This window comes from Manis javanica, chromosome 12 (assembly GCF_040802235.1).
Source record: "Manis javanica isolate MJ-LG chromosome 12, MJ_LKY, whole genome shotgun sequence".
In the NCBI taxonomy this organism is placed as follows: domain Eukaryota; kingdom Metazoa; phylum Chordata; class Mammalia; order Pholidota; family Manidae; genus Manis; species Manis javanica.
Genome location: NC_133167.1, coordinates 40,176,868 through 40,195,396, shown reverse-complemented (window position 1 = coordinate 40,195,396; position 18,529 = coordinate 40,176,868). Strand labels below are relative to the sequence as shown.

The 18,529-nt window shown below is 35.2% G+C and overlaps 2 protein-coding genes across 6 annotated transcripts in view; both read left to right on the top strand.

Moving 5' to 3' along the window:
* Positions 1-13,525, top strand: part of LOC140845021 (general transcription factor 3C polypeptide 3-like) — a 29,588-nt gene extending 16,063 nt beyond the window's left edge. Inside the window, exons 10-18 of the mRNA XM_073218488.1 lie at positions 170-341; positions 2,552-2,754; positions 3,065-3,166; positions 3,799-3,934; positions 5,783-6,020; positions 6,619-6,809; positions 8,484-8,608; positions 11,537-11,689; positions 13,080-13,525. Coding sequence (XP_073074589.1) covers positions 170-341; positions 2,552-2,754; positions 3,065-3,166; positions 3,799-3,934; positions 5,783-6,020; positions 6,619-6,809; positions 8,484-8,608; positions 11,537-11,689; positions 13,080-13,202 — 1,443 coding nt within the window. The 3' untranslated portion in view covers positions 13,203-13,525. The remainder of the gene's footprint in view (positions 1-169; positions 342-2,551; positions 2,755-3,064; positions 3,167-3,798; positions 3,935-5,782; positions 6,021-6,618; positions 6,810-8,483; positions 8,609-11,536; positions 11,690-13,079) is intronic.
* Positions 13,526-14,012: 487 nt separating this feature from the next.
* Positions 14,013-18,529, top strand: part of LOC140845020 (uncharacterized protein C2orf66-like) — an 80,283-nt gene continuing 75,766 nt past the window's right edge. For all 5 annotated transcript variants that reach the window (XM_073218482.1, XM_073218486.1, XM_073218483.1 and 2 more), the window contains exon 1: positions 14,013-16,632. The gene's annotated coding sequence lies outside the window, so the exon portion shown is untranslated. The remainder of the gene's footprint in view (positions 16,633-18,529) is intronic.

Below are 18,529 nucleotides of genomic sequence, written 5' to 3'. Positions count from 1 at the left end.
AGATACAGAAATGAGTAGAAAAAAGTGACAGTTTAAAGCTATTTTTATTAAGCTTTGCTCCTTTTATGCTTGCCTCAGATGACCAATATTTAAGTTAAAAAGAAAAATATATATAGCTGTGCATAGTTGTAATGAATGTTTGACTTCAGGCTTTTGTTTTGCATCCTAGCCTCTCCTGACAGCACTAGTGGAACAGAATCCTGAAGATATGGGAGACCTGTATCTAGATGTTGCTGAGGCTTTTCTGGATGTTGGTGAATATAATTCTGCACTTCCTCTCCTTAGTGCATTGGTTTGCTCTGAAAGATACAACCTTGCAGTAGTTTGGCTTCGGCATGCAGGTAATACCTTTTTGTGGGAGGAAGAAGTTTTAATAACATAAGCAGGCAAGAACTTACTTTCCAAAGATGCAGTGATTGTTAGAGAATATTAATGTCTTAGTGAAAGTATTTCTGATTGCGGAGCAGTTTTTTGAAAGTCAGTGTTTTCACTTGTCCTGCCCCGAGTGATGCCCCCCTCACTAGTCGTTTGGAGGAATGATTCACTTAATGGTACCAACTGAAGTAGAGGCATTAACATGTCCCTGTTAAAAATACCTTAAATACCTGTCTTTTACCTGTGTTAACTAAAGGGTTTGGTTCCTAGTAATAGATTGTCAGACTTGGAGTGCAATCTGATATTTGAAGAGTTTTACAGGTTTATATTTAATATGTCATTTTGGGGAAAAATTTGATGGATTCTCAATGTTCTTTGAGCTGAAAATATGCTCAGGATTGGGTTTTATGTACCATTTTATTGGAAATCCACATTAATCTGCAATAAATCATTTAGAATAGAAATATAGCTTAAGAAAAAGAACCGAATTTTTTAATGAAATGTATGAAAGCCAAAAATATTCTAATAGGATTTCATATAGCATTAACATAAAAGATACATTGAAATTTGAACAGTCTTTGTTTAAAATACTGCATTATGGCAGAAAGTTCTTATTGTTCTTAAAATGTTACATCATGGCAAAAAGTTCTATAACTAGAAAAGCATTGGTTGACATTTTAGGGTATTTTGAAACATATCACAGATATGAAATAGCAAAGAGCACTTAATGATTAAAATGACACTTCTGTTTAGGTGGGTGAATATGAATGCAAATGTAACACCATCATTAAAAGTTTTATTATTTGTGTATTTGAATTTTAAGACATGAGCAGGGAGTTGAGTTTTTATCACCTTCCTAAGTCTGTGATAATTGAAACTGCTCCTGTTGCTAATAGTAGATACTTGACACATCCTCCTTAATTATGATTATGATTCTGGTAAGTGATGTTTCCATTGTGAGCTTGTGTAGCTTTGCAGTGATTGGAAGGTTAAAACTTCAGAGTCATCTAAAAATCATAAATTTGGGATTGGTACATTAGAGAGATAATTAAAGGAATTAATGCCTGTGGCATAATAACAAAATATCTTTAAAAGTGAAAAATGAAAAATGCAGTCATGATGATGCATCCATATTTAGTAGTCTTGCTTTATTATCAAAGTTTAACTGAAAGATAATTTAGTAGAAGTCTGAAAAATTTAAGGTTTAAGAAAGCAGAAGTCCCATTTTAGGAGATAATCATGGTGAAAAAGGAAAGAGGTGAAAGGGCTTCAGTTACTGTTGTGGCCATCAGGGTGAGAAGAAGAAATGCTGACAGGAATTCGTTTTCAAGTTCTAAGGATAGGACTTAATAATTGATTGGCATAAGATTTGAGGAATAGGGCCCAGTAACTTTGCTTCTGAGAACTTGTCCTGAGAAAATCATTGAGTGAGGTGAGAGGTGGTAGTTTATATTGGTGATCACAAAACTCTGGAGCCTGGCAGGTAACAAAAATGAGTAAAATGCACGAGTGGGAAGGCTCTAGGGCAGGGAGCTGGGGAACCCCGTCTAAAGGATACTGCTGTTCCTCAGGTTAGGCTGATGTGCCGTGTGGGAATGGGGCACCCACTGCACCAACCCCAGAGTTTTCAAAAGAATCCAGAAACTCAGATTTCATAAACATGCTGATTTTTAAAAATGTAGACAACTCAGTGTTTTTTATAGCGCTATGGCCTAACAAAACACATCTGAGGGTTAAACTGGTCTGCCAATTTTTAAACCTGAAGATGTTTACTGTGGTGTTATTTATTAGAGTAAAAGTTTAGAAATAACTTAAATGTCAAGTAATATGGTTCAGTAAATAATCAATTTGATTGAATATTATAACCATTCAAAAGGCCGATGAAGACATGGGAAAATGTTGAAAGCATAATGCCAAGTGAATAAAGCAGAACCCCAAATTGTACGTGTATACTGATTAATCCTTGTAAGCAGTTTGGGTTTAGAGAAATCAATAGATTGATTAATCAGTGGAGATTAGAAGGGATAGTTGTTTTGAGGTACTAGAAATATGCATATATTTAGTTCTTGTTATAACTTTTTTATATTGCTATACTGTATTTCTTTAAAAATGGAGAAATGATTTTTTGGCCTGCTTCCAAATCTGTAGTTCATATTTATGCTTTAACACATTTTAGAATGTTTAAAGGCCTTAGGCTATATGGAGCGAGCTGCCGAAAGCTATGAGAAAGTGGTTGATCTGGCCCCCCTCCATTTGGATGCAAGAATTTCACTTTCCACACTTCAGCAGCAGCTGGGCCGCCCTGAGAAAGCCCTGGAGGCTCTGGAACCAATGTATGATCCAGACACGTTAGCACAAGATGCAAATGCTGCACAGCAGGTAGGCCATGTAACAGAAAGAAGTTTTCATTGGTGGGCTGCATTTTAGAACTTTCTTCTCAGGACATGTTGTATCCAAAAGTTTTGTTTTAGTTTATTAAATGGTTTTGAAAATGGTTTTGAATCATTTTAGTCACTTATTAGACATTGTAAATTACAGTTTCTAGAATATCGGGTCTTAATTCTTGTGAAAGATCATAAAACAAATATCCTTAAGGTTTGATTTCTAAGACAGAACTTCTCTATGCAAACAAAACAACCTGCAGCAAAGGCATCTTGTCACACTCATTGTCATGTGCTTATTTATTTAGGAACTCAAGTTACTGCTTCATCGTTCTACTCTGTTGTTTTCACAAGGCAAAATGTATGGTTATGTGGATACCTTACTTACCATGTTGGCCATGCTTTTAAAGGTGGGTAATGATCTTTCTTTATATTAACATTATTGGCTTTTTAAATGTTTAGAATTTGTTTAAATATAGATTATAGCTATTTTATAACCATTTTATTCTACTAAATAAACTTTTTAAAGTGAAAGTCAGATATAGACAAAAGACTTAAAGATTTATGGTATGTAATTGAAAGTTCTAATGAAAATGTAAACTTGACTGTAGATTAACTGAAATAAAATCTATGCTAGTACGTATTTAGAAAGGTGAGAGCCATGATTTTATCAGTCATTAGCCCTGTAGACACTACTATGTGCCAAAATTGTTCACCTTGCAGAAATGTTTTCCAGATATGATATCCTTTTTAAGTCTAGCTTTTTTCAGGTAAGTTGTTGTGTGTGTGTGCATGTGTTATAAAGTTAAAGTGAATTTGCCTTCTTCTTCTCTGCTAAGGTAAGTAGTGTGACCCGAATTTCTTTGGTAAGAAGAAAACAGTCTCTTCATTTTCTTTTAGGTATTTAAATACACAGTAATTTGGCCTTTTTATTCCTTATTAAAGAAGCTTTCAGGCATACCTGTGGAACTTATGGCATATAGATTTTCTTTAAAAAATTGTGTGACTAAAAAATATCTCAAGTTTATCATCTTTAATGCAGGTAGCAATGAATAGAGCCCAAGTCTGTTTGATATCCAGTTCCAAATCTGGAGAGAGGCATCTCTACCTTATTAAAGTGTCAAGAGACAAAATATCAGACAACAATGACCAAGAGACAGCAAATTGTGATGCCAAAGGTAATTACTTTCATTTGCTTAATTACATAGAAGTGGCTGAGTTGAAAAAGACTCCTGAGGTTACACCTGACAGTAATCTAATTGAAAATATACCCTTTTCAAATTAAATGAAGTTTTCTAATCTAAATCCCTCAAGTATAATAAACTCATTTGGTGTTTAAAAAAAAGGCTACATGTAAATCATTTAATTTTTATAAGTTGAAAAACATCTGCTTTTATCTTTCTGTGAAAAAAACTAAACATGACTTTTAATTTGGCTTTTCAGGAAGAAAATATATCTTAAATTTATGAAGATTAGATGACTGTACAAATCACTCTACTTGTCCAGTTATTTCAATTACATATATTTCATTCTTTGTCATATTAATTTTTGACAGTGTAGCAATGGTCATATAAACTCTGAAAATAAGTTGCTTTGGCCCAGTCTCAAGTAATGTGAGTTTAAAAGGCATCTATTTTTAGGCTGGAGAAAACATTAAGTATGTTAGGGTGAGGTTATTACTCAGAGAACTGGAAAACATCTAGGTTATAAACTGGAGATACCAAAGATTATTTCATTGTTAATTAATTCAGCAGACATTTATTAAGTCATTGTTACAAGCATGGCAGTGTGCAGTGGGCAGGGCTTTAGAATCCAGAAGAGCTGAATCTCTATAAGCACAATGTTAAAACATAAGTAAGGTGTTTCAGGGAGAAGACTCAGGAAAGGAATGCGCTTTGGCCCCCCATAACCTAGCTCTGATTGCCGCAGAGCCCTGCCGTCTGTCCAGTTCACTGTTTCTGGGCTTATCCTAATAGCTTCTTCCTCGATGGCATGTATTTGGGACTATGTTTCTGTAAGTTTTATTATTCTTTACATTTGATCCTGTTTTCTCTTTCAGTATTTTCTCTTCTCAGGTCCGTTGTTGGTTTTTCTCAGGCTCACAGGGTTTTGTTTTGTTAAGGTGGGTGTCCCCTCATACTCATGTACTAGCATAGGATAAGCAAAGCCTCCTTAGGTTACATACATTTTTGTACTCTGATTTTTTCAGTTATTTTTTCACAGACATTTTCTCATCTTGCTCTATTCTCCTTATAGCTATTCTATGTAAGGAACGTGAATATTCCATTGGATAGCAGTTCCATAATTTATTTAATCATACCCTTCTTTTTTGATGTATGGTTGATTGTGATAATTTTATAAGTAATATGGTAGTGAGCATCTTCATGCCTTTAGATTTATACATACTTTTGATGAATTGTTTAGGATAGGTTCTCAGAAGGAGAATACTGGGTCAAGCTAGAAATGTTTTATGGCTTTTGATATTTCTCAAGGGTATGAAAGGGAGGCTTCTTACAGATAAATAAGGAAGAGAAGATAGTTAAAGGAAAAGAGAAATTTTGAAGCAGATAAAAGAAAATGAAGATTATAAAAAGATGAAGAACAATCTGAATTTCAAAGTATGAATTTGAAATCTTTGCTGAGCAAGCACTTGAATGCCTTTTATGTGCAGACTCCTGTATTTGACGTCAGTCATGAAGTGCACACTCATTCTGCCCTGAAGGACCATATGTCTTAGCTTGCACTGAGAAACACCAGTGAGGTAACTGGACTTTGTAGAGAACAGATTAGAAGTGAGAGTTACCTGGAATTGCAGATTGGCAGAGCGTATGGAGGTGGTGTTGATGGAGTGGAAACAAGCAACTTCCCCTTCTGGTCATTGTCAGAAGAGTGTTGGCAAAAATTCAGGTCTATAGGACCATGGTTATTCAATTTAACCTTAGAACCAATCATGTGAATTCTTCCTTTTAATACTATAGTATTTGGAAATACAGTGACCTAACTGATTTTCACTGGTCTCATTTTAGCAATACTTGCCGTACTCACGAGTGTCTTGACAAAAGATGACTGGTGGAACCTTCTGTTGAAGGCTATATACTCCTTATGTGACCTATCCCGATTTCAGGAGGCTGAGTTACTTGTGGATTCTTCTTTGGAATATTACTCGTTTTATGATGACAGGCAAAAACGCAAAGAGCTGGAATACTTTGGTCTCTCTGCAGCAATTCTGGACAAAAATTTCAGAAAGGCATACAACTATATCAGGTGATTTTTCCAATAACTAAGTTTAATTCATTCTGTGATAGAGTATGTATATTTATTTTTACTTCGTCTCTCATGCTCCAGACCTAGTAACCTATTGTATTTTAACTGCTCTTGCTTACTGGTTAGTTCAGGCCATTGTTGCATGCCCTCTCATATGCTTAACCTCTTGTGTCTCAGTCTACCCATTTAAAATGGCCATCATAACACCACCACCTCATGGGATTATTATGAGGCTTTTAACAATGCCTGGCATGCATTATTGTTAGTTATTACTCAGTATTCATTGTACTGCAGTTACAGTGGGTCAGCAGAGAACATATGAAACTTAAACCACCTGATTCTGTTTTCTGGCTTAAAAGTTTTGTTGAAAAGTAGAAATAAGATGTAGAAATAATGAACTAAAGTAGTATTTTCTGGAAAAAAATCATTCACCATGTAAGTGGTTTTGCTTAAATACATTGAAACAATCTGCTTTTCCTTGTTGGGGGATGCTACATTTCAGTGTTGGTAGGACAGCCCCGAAAAGGGTTTCATTCTTAGAAATCAGGAAGTTCTTTTCCATCATATTTTTACCATCATCCTCTTTCTGCAATCTTAGGATAATGGTCATGGAAAATGTCAATAAACCCCAGCTCTGGAACATTTTCAATCAAGTTACCATGCACTCCCAAGATGTACGCCATCATCGCTTCTGTCTCCGTTTAATGCTGAAAAACCCAGATAATCATGCCCTGTGTGTCTTAAATGGACATAATGCATTCGTATCTGGTAGTTTTAAGCATGCGCTTGGTAAGTGCCCTGGCACATGACTTTGTCAAGTGTGGGAAGCCTAGTGGTTAAGAGCCAGGCCTCTGGAGTGGAACTGCCTGGACGTAAATAGCAGCTCCTTCATGGCAAGTTCCTCTACTTCCTTTTGGCTCAGTTTCTTTATCTCTGAAGTAGAGATAATAATTGGACCTACCTTGTGGATTTTTTGAAGATTAAATGATAAGTACTTAAAACAATGCGTGGCACATATAGTAAGTGGCTGTAAGTATTGGCAATAATGATAATTTATGTTAGTATTTGTTTTTCTTACGAAGCTTTGGTTTCAAAAGGCTGAAGTGGTCTTATAATTCATTGTAAAGGTCAACAATACTTCCTACTTAGGCATGTTTGTTTTAAAAATAATTTTCATTAATTATGGATTCTTTGCTACCTGATTTTAATTTGCTGTAGTACAAAAAAGGATTTAAGATTTGTTGATAGTTCATCCCCTACTAGACAAGTCTCTATATCAGCATTTATTTACATGATAATTACTTATTCTAATTAAACTCAGGCAAAATTAATCACATAAAAGAATTTTCTGTAATAAGGAATCAGAAGCAAATAAATAGAAAAATACCTAACCAAATGTTTAAACTTATAATGAAGCACGTTTCTCCTGCCTAAAAGCTAGTTGACTTATGAATAAACTGGGATTTTGGCTACTGAATACTTTAATGTTTCTGTATGGCTGGTGTTTTTGTAATTGTTGAGCCAGTAACCTTGAGTATCCAATGTGGAAACTTGCCTCCACTGTGTGTACTTTCTGGAGTTGCTGATTTAATAAGAAAATATAGAATAGAGATTTATTTTATTTTCCTACGTTTAGAAACTCTTACAGAAGGTAAAAATAGAAAGTCCAAATGGCAGTCTAGCATCTGTGCTGCTAAAGATATTCTGTGGTGCTGTTCTTCTGGCATTAGGAGCTGGAAGAAATACAAGTTTTTATCTGTGTGTGATAAATTGTGGATTATTCCTTGAAAAGAAAAATTTGCTTAAAATTCCCTTCATATGGTGAGGCTTTTAACATGAGACAGTTGTGTAGAATAGCATACATGGAATTCTACCCACGAAGCCATAGAATACAGGGAATTCACAGAACCCCAAGTTCTTAATTTGTTATTGGATACATTTATCTTTTTTCAGGAAAAACAAAGTAGTTGCTACATTGAGGAAAACAAATCCCAATCTATAAAACCAAACCTGAACTATTAAAATCTTTTTCTCACCTCCAGGACCTATCACATTTGAATTTATAAGACAAATTAAGTAATTTTACAAAAGAATTCACCAAAAGAAACCTTCCCTTACTGATTTTCAACTAGATTTATGATTGCAGTTCATAAATTTTTTATTTTTTAAGTATTACACTACGTGGAAATGTCTAGCTGTGCCTAAAAAAGCGTTGATTTTAGTTTCTCTTGATCTTCATGGTCAGGATACATTTATGAGTAAATCCTTCTAATTTGTTACATGTTATACGTTATTTTAAAATTCAAAGTAATGTGCCTTTGGTTGATATTTTAGAATGTACACCTTGCAGATGTTAAAAACAGTAATCTTTGTCTAGCCTTAAAATATATTTGAATACGTGTTTGAAGAAATAAAGAACTATGTTCTTGTCATTAACAGCTGACATCATTTTTCATTTTTCAGGACAGTATGTGCAAGCCTTTCGCACCCATCCCCACGAACCTCTCTATAGCCTCTGTATAGGCCTAACCTTTATTCACATGGCATCTCAGAAGTATGTATTAAGAAGACATGCTCTAATTGTGCAGGTAATTAGTTTGGATTTCTCATTACTTAATTTTATATTTTCAAAAAATGAATATTCTTTGTGCTTTTATTATTCTGCTTCAAAAGGAATACTTACTTAGTACATGTGTTGGGATTCCCCATACCTATCCCTGTGTTCAGCGGTCATGGACTCAACATCTAGTGGTACTCCTGTCTAAGACTTAGACATAGACATATAGAAGGATGCACTGCCAGATCATATGGGGAGAAGACACAGGCAGAATCTGGAGAAATTCAGTGAGGCTTCCTCATACTCTGGAGCCCCTAAGACATCCAGCCTGATAGGTCCTGAAAATTGATTTAAATTATTTAAAAAATATATAATAATATGTATCTACAATAATGTGTGAATATGTGACTATGTGCCTGTTTCCTTACCTCATCACTAACACATTGCTCTTTTAAAGTTTTCTTGATTCTTATAGAAATTTGAAAATTAGCTTTTTTGTTTTCTTATTTACCTTTGTATAGCTGGTTTCCTCTCCATTAAGAGTATAAACTGAGAGACCAGAGATCAGACACCTTGTCTGCCTTGTTCACTACTGTATCTTCAACACTTTTGTTTTTGGGATTTCAGTTTTTATGTTCATATGTTTGATGCATGTATAGATAGGTTTTTTTTTTTAAGTAGTTTGGAATGAAGTAGGAGATTTAGTAAAGGATTTTTTTTGTTTGCTTTTTAATGTAACATGGTTAAAAGAAAGCCTAAATTTAAATGCCCATTATAGTTAAAACTGGGTATTTGAGTTCATTATAATATTCTCTTTTGTGTATTCAAAAATTTCCAACATAAAAAGTAAAAAACAATTTTCCTTTACTTGGGTATTTATTTATAATATTTGTCCACCTCTTCCTCTAAGTTTTTAATGGGTCCTTTTGCTATATACAGTTTATAGGTTTATTTTTAAATTAAGCTATGTATTGAGTACCCACTGTGCCAGGAACTGGGGATATAGCAGTGAGTGAGTACACAGACAGAACTACTTACCCTTGTGAAGCTTATATTCTGATAAATATTAATAGGACATTTTTATGGCTTAACTCCTATTAATTAGTTAAAATATGTAGTTTTTTTAGCCTGATAGGACAAAAATTTATTGTACTTCAAAGTAATTTGAAAGCTGGATTTCAAATTACTTTTATGGTTAAAGAGCAGTTTTTAAATGGTTGGGGCAGAGATGAAACCCTAAGTGATGGGTAGATGGAAATTTGCTGTACCAATCTTTCTACTTTTGTGGATGTTAAACATTTTCCATTAAAAAAACTTCTGAAAAGCAAGTTTTGTTGTAAATATCATGATTCTTAAATTGTTTTAATTGTTCATCAGTTTATTCATGCTACAGGACTATAATTAGTGTTCCTTCTCTTTACTTTTAGAAAAAAGTAATTCCATAAGTTTTACTGTCTTTCCTACCTTTATGTCATATTGTAAGAGTAAAAGCTTTCATGTTGTCTTCTATCTCTATTTAACATTTATAAAAAGTGTACTCAGGCCCATCAGTGATTAATGTGATAAAAAATGTTTGAAATTTAACATAGTTACATAGTGCATAGTAAAAAGCACCCTTTTCTTATCCATTAAAATTTTGGTTTTTGTGGTCATATTTTTATAGTTTGTCTATTTGATGATTCACATTACCTAAAATGTAAAGTAAAAAGTAAAGTGGCTGCCCATAGTACCTAGCTTTTTAATCACTAAATAGTTGAATAGTCTTTCAGTTGTCAAGGAGATTACCCTCCTAAATTTGTTAAAAACTTCTTAAAATGCAGCCGGCAGCTCCTACAAGTTCTTTTGGGTTGCAACAGTTCAACTAGGATTACTCTTCCCTCTTTCTGAGAATTTGATTTGTAGATTTGTCATTTTTAAGTATGATGATTTCATATTTCTCTGAGGTTAATAGTTTATCTGCTTTATTTAATAGAACCATGGTTTTCAGTGGAATAGCATATTCGCATATACACAAATGGGTTCTTTTATTATGCAGAAAGTATGATTTATTGAACATAATTATTTTATCCATAAATGTATTAATTCTAAAGAATTCATTAATTTTTATTTATTTATGAGGGAAAATTTATGACCATTATACATAGATCATGCAGGGAATAATTGCAGTTTATATTCTATACTCAAAAATTAGCTGGTTTACTCTCAATTCTCAGATAATATATTTACTTAATTACATAGGACACTTGCACCTTTGCAGTCTGTAACTTTCTGTGGATGATAAAAACTGAAGCTGCATTAAAGGGGAACGTGAATACAGAAGGAGTTAAGAAGCAGGCTTTTTGGATGCTGTGACACAGGGAGCAGCGTTGTTACAGCTGTGCTCTATACTAATCCATAAAGGAGTCAGAAGCTTTCAGGGGAAAAAAATCAAGTGTTTTGGACTACGACATTATTAAGGTCCTTAGAGGTAAATTATAAAATAAATTATAAAAGATACTATTCACCCAGAAAGATTAGGTATTATTCAAGTGTGTTTGCTCCTGAGAATAAACCTTTCTAAATTAACCTTATAAGGGCTTGAACTTTATACTTTGGTCAAGCTTTTAGACACCAAAACATTTACTGGCCTCTAATGCCACAAAAGCCAGCTTGAAACCATAAAAAACCAATCCTGAGGCTTATACATTATGGATCTTTGACAGCTACTTGTAACATTTGGCCTTCATTTCCGTGAATATTTTTGTCCTTAGCTTTAAAAACATCTTACCTTACACTTTCAGAAGAGCTCTTGACTACACTGTGATTTGACACTGTAATCCTGACCTGTGTTCTTTAGGGTGGGATTGTGTCTCTTTTTCTAATAGTTGTGTCCTGCACAGAGTGCATCTCGCACATACTGTGGTCCAATACATACTTGTCAAATGAGTGAAATACTGAATTAGCTTTTTCTTTTTGGTAGGGCTTTTCCTTTCTTAATCGTTACCTCAGTCTGCGTGGGCCTTGTCAGGAATCATTCTACAATTTGGGCCGTGGCCTTCACCAACTAGGGCTGATCCATCTTGCAATCCACTATTATCAGAAAGCCCTGGAGCTACCTCCACTTGTGGCAGAGGTATGGTATGATTTACTTTAAAAACCAAGGAGTCACTGCATTCCATCAATAGATAAGTGCAGTTAGCTCAGTGTTGTGGTCCAATGTAATAAATTACATAATAAAATAGATTTTTCCTTTATTGAATGCATTTATGTTCAGCAACAAGTAGATCTTTGACATCTTGGCCTTGTGACCTAGTCAGCAACCATGTGGACATATATGACTTGTGGTTAGTAATGTTTCGGCTTTCCCAAGATAGACCCGGTGGTTCTGCAGGTTTCAGCTGGTAGACACGGGGCCTCTATTACTCATAAATGAGTAAGAGAGTCATTGCTCATTTCCAAGCCAAAACTAGCTAACATATTTCTCTGTAAAAATGAAAGACCAATATTAATGTAGTTTTCTTTGTTTTAAGATAAGATAGGGTAAAGTGTTGCCAATACTGTGATAATTTCTGTCTAAAGTCTAATTTTTAATTTCTGAAGAAAAGTACTATCTTCACTGTTAATTTCTTTACATTGCACTCATAATCCCCACATTCCCTCACAACTGTTTTCTAATTGCCCTTGTTCAACTTTGGTTAATAAGGAAATGAATACATACTTTTAGTTATGCTGATGAAATATATACACTTCTGTGTTCTTTTCTTCATAAGTAGCTTTATGTATTGCTCCTTAAGCTTCCTAGGTAGCAATTTTTCACTGTTGGCAGATGTTTTCAGGTGACTTCAAAATTTTGTATTGGCAATATTAGAAACATAGATCTAATGTACTCCATTGAGTCCATGCTTTGTTATTTAAGTAGAAATAAAGGTAATAACACCCGTAAGATAATCAGTATAATCAATTTGCTGTATGCCCACCTAGACCTATCCTTTATATGCCTTTCCGTTATATAGTACAGTATTTTCCCCATCTTGTTGTTCATGTGTATTTGTGTTTTTATTTACTTACAATTAATTTTATTTTACCTTCAGAAGTTTCACATTTTTTATGAAGTCAAATCTATTAATCTTTCCCTTTGTGTTTTCTCCTTTTGCTATTACACTTAGAAGGGCCTTTCCTACCCAAGATTTTATTATTATTTTATTCAACCATATTTTTTTCTTTTAAATGGTTTCATTTTTTTTACTGTTAATCCTTAATTCATCTGAAGTTTATTCTGCTATGGCTTGTGGGTGAGACTTTTTCTTTAATTTATTGGTTAGACATTTTAACATATTTGATGATACAGTTCTATAATGATTAACTGAATGAGCATTATCTGATAATTTAGATCTAAGGTATATACATAGTTTATACTTTTTTTTTAGTATTGTGGATTTTAATAGTTTTTTGAACACTTACACTTACAAAATTGTTCTGGATGTCAGTTTAAATAGAACTCATTTGTGTATTTTTCCCCCTAGGGTATAGAAGGTTACCAGTTAGACTTACGAAGAGATATTGCCTACAATTTATCTCTCATTTATCAGAGCAGCGGGAATATTGGAATGGCTCAAAAACTTTTGTATACCTATTGCTCTATATAATGCACCTCAACTGAGAAAGGAGTACTAGGTAGCTGCTGTGCATGGACCAATATTTTATGTCGCAGGGCTTATTAACCCTAAAATGGAAATGAAAATTTCAGAATTTCTAATTGTATATTTCATTTTTAATGTGTAATTATGATCTTTTGGTAGATATGTAAAATTATCATTCCTACAAGAATTTGTATATTGTTCTGTCATTTTCCTTTAGCATTTTTTTAGTGAAATTGTCCTCAGAGAGGTGAAATGGATAATATTAGCCTTTAAGGCAGCTTACGTTGAAGACACTTAATTTTTACTGTATGAATAAAAAAATTTATTCATCTGTGTTGGCAGCCGTGCTCAGAAAATAGCGCCCCATGCAGGGCAGCCGGAAGGCCCCCGAACTTCCTAATGACAAATCATCCCACACCACTAAACTACATGCTAATTGCGCCTTGGCATAAGGACCAATGAGACCCACCAAATGGTTATGCTAAATGCTAATAAGGCATATGGAGCCGCACCAACCAGGTCAGAGCATGAGAACTATATAAGCAAGCCTCTCCTTCCCCTCTGGGTCCTGCCCAACTCATTTGTTTCACAAAGAGCTGAAGAATAAAGCTTTCTGCAGAAGAATCCTGCTGTTGTTGCGTGCTGTTCTTGCCGGCGAGGACGGGGCGCGCGACAAGTGGTGCCGAATCCCGGGAACCAGAACATCACCGGCACAGGGAGGACCCTTCAGACATCTGGAGAGGATTCAGAACTGCAGGTCAGAAGAAAGCCCGGAGGGGTAATCCGAGAGGCCCCTGCTTTTTAGGATAATTTATGTCGCAGGGCTTATTAACCCTAAAATGGAAATGAAAATTTCAGAATTTCTAATTGTATATTTCATTTTTAATGTGTAATTATGATCTTTTGGTAGATATGTAAAATTATCATTCCTACAAGAATTTGTATATTGTTCTGTCATTTTCCTTTAGCATTTTTTTAGTGAAATTGTCCTCAGAGAGGTGAAATGGATAATATTAGCCTTTAAGGCAGCTTACGTTGAAGACACTTAATTTTTACTGTATGAATAAAAAAATTTATTCATCTGTGCATTTCATACCATGTATTAAACACCTACTATGTACCAGGCACTGTAATAGGTGTTTAGAATACGGTAGTAAGACAGGTGTGGCTTCTAATACAATTTTTTAAGCACAGAACTCGAGCATATATTCTTTTGAAAGGCATGTTTGTTACATTGTCACTGCCGAGAGTTGTCCATCTCTTAGTGCCCTGTGACTTTTGCACGGGCAGGTTTTCAAATACATCGTAAAGGTTGTTTGGTAGAGGAGAAACAAATTGGGACTCTTTCTGATGTCAACAATTATGTAATTCACTTAGTTACTAACAAAATTATTTAAAATGGTTATGTGTTAGGAAGGCCAATAATTGGCTGATCTTTCAGTTTTCACCTGCATGTGTCTCAGCTACATAGATTGAGATCTGAGAGGCTGGGCTTAATTCAAAGCATCCTGCTCTGAGGCAAATTTTAAAAATGCATTATCTGATGGCTTTCTGACCAAAACATGGAAAAATGAGGCCTATGTTCAATAATGTGACCTGGTTTCCATTTCAAGATCACTAGGAATGTAGGAAGACTAGGGAGTTATATATATGGAACAGAGTGTTGCTGATAAAGTAAAAATACAGTTAAAAACCTTGTACTTGTCTCAAATAGTGTATATTCTTGAATCTAAGGTAATAGTACTTTTTAGTTTGATAGCAGGTTTTCAGAGTTTCTTTTCAATGGGAAAATAATTGCTGTAAGTGCAAGCATAATGTGAATTGCAAGACCCAGTCCTCTTGTGGGAGGAAAACAAGTGTGAGACTTCAGATTAAAGAGGTACAATGAGGGCTCTTTACAAGTTCTTACTACTGTTTATACTGTACATATAACTTTGTAGTTGAAAAGCAAAATTTATATATACTAAGTAAATGTGTCATGTACTCTGTGTATATGTATATCTATAATTTAAGTACATTTTATTTTTATAATTGAAGTTGATTGTCCACTTGCTTATAAGTGTTTTATTTCATGCCATTTGCAGGTAATGATAAAGCTAACCAGAGAGTGATAAGATGTATTCGTATATTAGAATCCTGTGGAACTGAGTGTTCTGTGTTCATATATTCTCTCTTGAATTAAATTCACTGGGCTGCCTCCAGTGTCTGCTCAATCTTGGAGGAAACAATACATCTCTCTAGCAAGCATCTAAGAAAAAAAGGTTTATATTCCATGAATTTGTTTAGTATTTAAAATCATAGCTACCATTTGTTGAGTGTTTACTGTACAGTGCCAGATACTTTAAATATATTATCTCTGATTCTCTCAGAGAATCACCTGCAAGATAGGTGGTGGTGTTCTTATCATCCCCATTTTATATATGAGAGATTAAATAGCATGTTCAAGATGATTAGCAAGATCCTTCTTGCTCAGATATCTTCCTTCATAGGAACATACTTGCTCCAGCTCAGAGTAACAGCATCAAATTTGTGCATAAGTTTATTTTAGAAAGAAAAAGGAGACTGGCAGTTATTTTTTCTATCCTCCAGGACTTCAGCCTATTAAAAGCACCTGTGGAAAACATATTTGGGGATGTCTTTTCAAAAGCTGAAATCACTTTCTTATCTACCATACTCACTCCAGCCATGGGATCCTGACAGCCACTTTATACAGTGAGGTTTTTTTCTACTGGTCTTAGTTGATTCAGCAGGGAGTCTGCTCCTGAACCAAACTGGGCCAATCAGGAGTTTCATCTCCCTCTTTCCCTGGGAATTTAAAATTGAAAAAGAGCTTTTTGTGGTGCTGGAACTTGAGAGCTGTAAGAACATTTTTTGCTGTCCCCTTGGGCCAACTAGCAGTTAACCCATTCCTTTGAGAAAGAAAAATAAAGCCTATGCATTAAGAGAAGCAGAGATGAGAGATGGAGAGAGTCCCTGCGGCCCCAAAGATTTCCCAGTTTTCTAGTCCCGTCTTTCTAAATCTGTGCTCTTACTCTTACCCTAAAGCTGGGTTCTTTCTATAAGATATTCCTGATTCTACAATAAATTTCACTATACTAGCTTGACCTTTTTCTGTTATTTGCACTCAAAAAAAGTTCTGAGCCATTATCATTCCACCTTAACTTTCATTTTATTATTCATGCTTTTTAGCTATTTTCACAAGAAGAAATGTGACAGCAGATGATGTCCCAGAATTATAAGTAGTGTCATGAAGTCTAATCCACAATAAAAGGATTTTGAAAACTTCAGAGCAGTAGACTGTGCCTACTGTCTGGTGGTATAAAGTTAACAGTAAGACCGTAAAATTGATACCTGTGCTTCTGATGGCTGTTCACATGTAAGAAGCATAATATCCTGACCAAGGTAAAACATGGAAAAGGAGGAGTTAATGCCCAAGGTAGGTGAGGATATTCTAAGGGGGAGCTATAAATAAGTTCTACCTCATATAAATGAGGGTCTGTAGTCCCCAAACCAGTTGCTGTTTTGTTAAGAAACTGCAAATTATACTTTTTGAGGTATTCTAAAGAAGCAAATGATCAAATGAACTGAAGTTTTTAAGTGGTGAAAAGGTGGGTTCTATAAATCACTTGGGCATGATGTTGATCCTGACATGATTCTAGTCAATTTGTGTGCCTGTAGGAAAAATGATGTTCTTTAGGAGATATCCTTTTCTTTGGAAAGGGACTTGGTGGCCCCGGGGAGTACTATAGTTTCAGTGTGTCTGGATCTCAGCAAAGTATCAGGACGCCTGTTGTGGTAAACTTGTGGACTGAATGGAGAAAAGTGGTTGGTTGATCATCAACTGGTAGATGGACTAAACCCGAAGAACGCCATGTTGTTAGACTGATGCCAACTGGAAAGAAATCACAAATGGTAAACTACCAAATGATATTCTTTAACATCAGCATCTTAACTGAAGATAGTAAGAGGCTGTCAAACTTAAAAGTGAGAAAACTAGAAATTATGTTTAAGAGTCAAGAATGAAAACCAAATGAATTGCAAGTAACAGTTTTGGGGGGAAAATGCTCTTAGGTTCAAGGACACCATTTAAAACATACAGATTGTGAATACCAGTGGCTCACTGAAAATTCTTTGGAGATTATAGCTAACAACAAGCTCAATATGAATTGACGGTTATGTTTTTATTAAATGAAATGTAATATTAGGTAACTAATGAAAACAGTGGAGTTTCCTTCACTCTGATCAGAACCCATGGAGATAAATTCCAGAAAATGACAAATAAGAAAGTGACTGCTCTTAAAAAATACAGAGTCCTTTAAAAAGAAATCAAGATGCTCAGCCTAAAATACAGACGACTTGAATATAGTTTTTTTCAATGGAGGATCTGACAGAGTGATTATTATTAACAATGCCTAGCCCAAAATAAATGACATCTTTTTTTTTCTAATCTAGCTCAAGAGATGTATTCTGATTTTGTCCCTTGTTTATCATCTGAACAATCATTGGCAGTTGGCATTTTCTGCCTAGCATTAACATCTTTTGGGATGGTGTCTAGTTCAAATTTCCTCTTTTTTCTGGAGATAGCTACCAATAAAGACCAAGCCCTGCTAATTGAAGTAGACCCAAGCAGGGCCAGTCATATTCTTTATCTTCCTGGTGTTTTGAAGCTTAGCCTGGAGAGAGGATGAAATTTCGTATGAAATTCTTTGGAACTAAATTACCTGGAGCGTACCTCGGGGTACTTGGAACACTCCTTCCTTCACAAAGGAGGTCACTATCCTTCTAGTAGATTCTCTTTCTTAAATAAGCTAGCATGCCATTGGGTTTTCCAGGAAGCAGGTGTTGAGTACAATAAGCTTTTTGTTGAGAAACACTTAAGAGGAAAAGAGCAGAGCAGAGCAGCCTTGGCAGGCAGAGCCATCAGACTGATGCAGACATGACACGGTCCGCCAGCCCAGCGGGGAGCAATGGAGCAAAGGATGCCCGTTGGAGGAGGCCCATGACAGCAGGCATGGGTAGGCCCTTGTATTCCGACCTTGCTCAATCGCTGCATAGATGTCGCCAGAGAAGAGCATGACACTGGTTATCCCCACTGCAGTGGCTGGCCGAGGGCCTCCCCAAGAAGAGTCTGACCTGGTGCACATGCTGCGACACGGCTTGAAGGTGCAAAAGGCTGAAGACAGTCAACTAACCACACCTGTGGGCAGCAGGGATGCCAGGAAGGGTTCCAGACCAAAGAAGCCAAAACCCAGAAACAAGCTAAATGAAAAATATAAACTCAAGACCAAAGAGAATAGGAGAGGAGATACAGGCAGATCCAAACAACATTAGAA